The following is a 5,014-nucleotide window of genomic DNA, read 5'->3' as shown; positions in this document are numbered from 1 at the left end:
CATTAAATTCCAGTGAAATATATTTATGTTTGTGGTTGTAATGTGACAAAATATGGAAAAGTTCAAGGGGTATGAATACTTTTGCAAACCACTGTATATGGACCTAACTGTATTTGATCTGGGATTAGGAGATCAAACAGATATTAGCAGGATAGTGAAGGGGGGGGCATTTAAATCTCTTAATAACATAAATGTGAGATGAGACCTGTTTGTCTGCAGAGATGGAGGCCCAGCAGCAGGCGTTAGCAGCAGTGGAGGCCGTGGTGCAGGGTTTGTCCCCGGAGCAGCAGCTGGAACTCAGAAACCAGTTGGATCAGGTGCTGAGCTGCATGGCCTCGCTGCGTTCCGAGGTGGCTGAGCTGAGGGGGGGGCTGCATGACATCGCCCTGCAGATCATCCAGGATGTCAAGTCAGTGCAACTCCAGCATACTGCATAGAACCTAAAAGTGGATGTTGTGATTTGTTTTTTGACACATCGCAGTGCTGTCATCAGAGATTCTGCATCCTTTTCTCAGCATCAAAAATGGATTGTTAATAACTTCCTGGTAAAAGGGTTGAGTCAGCTTCTGAAGTAGGGTTGGGCAATATTTGCAAAAAAAAWTTAATCACGATTAATTGTGGTATTTAGCCGATAACGATTAATTTGACTATTAATCCCCTGGAGTCCCTGGACACTCTTATGTCCTGGTCACATGACCAATTTAGTGGTAAAGATTTGCTCTTCATAAAAATCTATTCCAAATTGTGCCAAAATTACAGACTTCATGCTATACGTCAAATTTAAAATTGTGTTGATAGATAAATAAATCCAGAACTTTATTTTTAATGTTCGTCATATTTGAAGTGGAGAGGAACATCGAGCAGACTAAACCGGAGTAATCCCCAGTCKYTCTGCCTGGTGGCATTAATCGTATTAATCGTCAAATGCCAAAATGTAATCGATTAATGTTTTTCTGACGATTAATTGCACACGATACGATTATGCCCAACCCTATTCTGAAGTGATGTTGAATCAGTAATTAGCTGTCTTATCAGCTCACTCCAACAGTCATAGGTCACAAAGTGTGGAGAAAGAGGCACAAATCTTTGTTAAAGCTAGCTTTCGGCTAACCAAACTAACCAGGCTAATGAAACATRTTAAAGATGCCATGCTGGTGTGAAAGAARGCCACATTAGCTCATTTTTAACCTCCTTATTTTTGCATGACACAGTTTGCTTAGTTTGTCACTGTTTTCCCGGCTGAACAAAATTTGTGTTGTGTGTAGAAAAGGGAAAATAACATCTCTGAATACCTCTGCCTGTACTGGCTGAAGATAGGCCCCCTCACTCATTACTGGCAGGGGTATTCAGATATGTTATTTTCCCTTCTGTATAAAATAAAAGGGTGTCCTGTGACTTTTGACTCACGCTATATTATGACCTATGATTTATTGCAGTTCAAACATTCTTTTACCATATTAATATTACGATAATATAGGGCTGTGCAATATGGCCTAAAATCAATATCACAGTATATTGACCAGTTTTCCTCGATAACAATAAATGCATGATATTGCTTACCACCACCATTCACCACCACACACAAATACATGGTATAGTACAGTCATAACACTATACACTGTGTCCATGTTCATAGTCAAAGTACACAGTTTAGTATTGTAGGGGTCACCTCGAGTGAAATAAACAAGGGAACTGGCTTTGACCCCAGGCCTCTGATGGGCCTGTAAAGGGACAAAAACTCTGTTCCACTTAGAACTGAATTTAGGCCACCTCAGGTCACCTTAACCTGTAAAAGAGACATTCTCTTTTTCTCTTAAAGGCACAGTGTGTAGGATTTTGTCAATTCTTTTAGCCGAAATTGAGGTAATCACTAATGACAATAATAAAAAAAACATGTCTAATCATTGCAGACCATCTTGCACCGCCATCTTGTCTACGAAGGCTCATGAAGGACAAACTGCGGTGGCGGCGTCAAAAACGGTTTTAGTTGTAATACTATAAATGTAATATTTGTTGTCTGTCACTGTAGCTGGGATAATTTTACTTATTAAAGCTCATAATCTTACCACTTGAAACATCACTAGCCCTGAAGCTGCTGGTAGACATCGCGGTTGGAATTATCAAAGGTTTTTGACACCTGAGAGACACCGTAGCAACTCCTTTGCGTTTGGAAGCGGGGGGTGGGGGTGGGGGGAGGACCAGGGAGGATGTTTCAACCACTCAACCACTAGATGTCGCTGAAAACAACAAATCCTACACACTGTGCCTTTAATCAGATAATAAACATAATAATCTTCTTTTTATTTTATTTATGTTTCTCTTAACTGAAAGTTATGACGCATTTTGATAATCATGAAACAATGTTTATCAAGTTACAGGAGAAAAGAGAACAAATCTTTTCTCCCTTAGTATGATTTCAGCTATGTGTGGATTTTCTGTGCAAAAGTCTTATTTAACTTAACTACTCATTATAGTTTAAGTTGATGAAACATTAATGTTTTATTTTTCTGAATCATATTGCAAATGTTTGAGTTTGAAGTAATTCATTCTTTCAGTTATGTTTTTAAAGAGTTCTCATCAGAAAATAACTAAACAGGTCATGATATGTTTTGGTTCTGAACTACACAGAAGCAATAATTATGGTGGATAAGTCTGGCCTTGACAACTTCTTCTGACATTTTCGTTATCTTCCTTGACTAACATATCAGACTGAACGTGGAACAAAAACCATCTTTAAATGACTAACACAGTTTCCGCCTGGGGAGTAGAGAGAGACAGACCTCCCTTCCATCAACACTACAGCTGTCTCCTGTGGGAGAACCAGAGCTGAAACTGTGTCGGTTCTACCCTTTATTGCCAACGGGGAACCACAAGGCCGGATATGGCCAACGCTTGGCGTATCCACCAAGAGCTCAAAGCTCATAAAGCAACTTTGTCTTGACTTCCTGTGGGGAGCAAGTTTTAGTTTGGAGCCGGGATCCAGTTTGGCTTCGCCCCTCTCCTGTGGCTGATGTGGATCAAACTGGTCCTGGACGGTCCAAGCGAGCAAGGAACTTGGAAGTTGTCTTGCTCACTGTTCGACCTCCCTTATTACCTGAATCATGACTGGACGTTCATCTCACAGGTAACACTGGCTTTGTTACTGTGTTGCTGGTCAGACGGACGTTGAGAGATAAAMACCTTGCATCTGGTTTCCCACATTATTAAAGATAAGATAAGTTAGGAACTAACTAGTATCTTAATTTCTTCCTTTCTCTCAAACTCTTACCATGTCAATCTAAGTTACTTGCCTCAAATATCTGGTTTTCAAAACCTAAGCTGGATATTTGCTGTCGAAGTGCTGAATTGARGYACAATTAATTTTGGACACGATCTAGATTGTTATCCATTCRTAAACTTTTATAGGAAATTGATTGCTCACAATTAAGTGTACTGTAATTGTTTTGTTTGATTATGTAAATAAATGATCTCATTTATTGAMGGATCGAATTTAAACTCACTGACCAAAGTCACTGATTGTGTTGTCCATTCATTTTTGCATGGGAAATCCACACATAGCTGAAGGAGAAAGATATCAGTTCTCTTTTCTCCTGTAACTTTGATAAACATTATTTCATGATTATSAAAACGCGTCATAACTTTCAGTTAAGAGAAAAATAAATCAAATAAAAAGATTATTCTGTTTATTATCTGATTAAGAAAAAGAGAATGTCTCTTTTACAGGTTAAGGTGACCTGAGGTGGCCTAAATTCAATTCTAAGTGGAACAGAGTTTCTATCCCTTTAAAGGCCCATCAGAGGTCTGAGGTCCACGACAGTTTCCTTGTTTATTTAACTCGAGGTGACCCCTACAGAATTCTTTAATGAGGCATTATACAAAAATTTTAACCTGAACCATTTGGACCAAAGGGATTTTTAAGGAAGAGTTTGATTTTGAACAGCTTTTCTGTAGTTTATATTTATCATTTTAGAGTTTTTAATATATTTAAATAAACATTTTTGGCAAAACTTGAGTCAGAAAGCTCTGCCCTTCTCTGCTCTGATTGGATAAAACTGTGGGGTTTGTTTGATTTGTTGAAAGCAGCGTCTGTTTAAACCTGTATCAGACTGGGCGGCTTCAACAAGACCACAACAGAAAACAAGCAGGTTCTCTGACATGGGCAAAATGACGTCGGTCATGAAATTAGCATATCATGATATAATTTATTTTCCCGGGCAAATTTTTGTTAACGGTATTATCGTGAATAATATGATATGGCCCAGCCCTACGATGATGGTGAATTTGCAATGTATTGTGCTGCTTTAATACATATTCCATACATGTCAACCTCTTCGGATGTTTACCTGTATAATGAACCTCAAAAAGGCGCATTTTACACAAAAATCCATATTAATCACAGCGCAAAGCTGGAGAAAATGAGGACGGGAGAACTCATTTCTAGTGACAGAGTGGGTTGGAAGATGGTTATTTGATGTAACATCCTATAGGCTCTGACATGTTAAATAAATCTGTAAAACTTGAAAAAAATCCATGCGATTGCTCTATACATCCATGTACCTGCAAAATGAGGGAAAATCTGTGTAACTTGCATGTGTGATATTGTAAAAAAACATGTTTTGTTGTAGTTATTCTGCAGTGAGCTTTGGTTGTACAACTGATTGTGATTTTGTTCCACGTTCAGAAAGGGTGTAGAGGAGAGTAGGCTGGTCCGTCGCAGGCACCATGTTGTCCACAGAGAGCGCACTGACTCTGCTAGCTCCAGCTCCATTTACTTCACTGCCAGCCAGGGCCTGTCCAGCACCTGGGACAGCTCAACTGAAGGAGGGTACGTCGTCAGATCACTTCTCCTTTCTGCTGAATGACAATCAATCAATCAATCAATCAATCAATCAATCAATCAATCAGTTAGGGCTGCAACTAACGATTATTTTAATAATCGATTAATCTGTCGATTATTTTTTTCGATTAATTGGCCAAATCATTAAAACACTTAACTACATAAATAGAGTATATA

At 38.8% G+C, this 5,014-nt stretch overlaps 1 protein-coding gene across 2 annotated transcripts in view; it reads left to right on the top strand.

The window, feature by feature from the left end:
* Positions 1 to 5,014, top strand: part of rmdn3 (regulator of microtubule dynamics 3) — a 25,498-nt gene that overhangs the window by 6,356 nt on the left and 14,128 nt on the right. The window contains exons 2-3 of one of the 2 annotated variants that reach the window (XM_014034156.1): positions 220 to 409; positions 4,682 to 4,825. In XM_014034156.1, coding sequence (XP_013889610.1) covers positions 220 to 409; positions 4,682 to 4,825 — 334 coding nt within the window. The remainder of the gene's footprint in view (positions 1 to 219; positions 410 to 4,681; positions 4,826 to 5,014) is intronic. The other variant, XM_014034157.1, reaches the window with a different exon arrangement.

The sequence above is a fragment of the Austrofundulus limnaeus genome, unplaced genomic scaffold (genome assembly GCF_001266775.1).
Source record: "Austrofundulus limnaeus strain Quisiro unplaced genomic scaffold, Austrofundulus_limnaeus-1.0 Scaffold1996, whole genome shotgun sequence".
NCBI classification, from domain to species: domain Eukaryota; kingdom Metazoa; phylum Chordata; class Actinopteri; order Cyprinodontiformes; family Rivulidae; genus Austrofundulus; species Austrofundulus limnaeus.
Note: the sequence above shows the minus strand (reverse complement) of the source record. Positions and strands in the feature narration are given on the sequence as shown.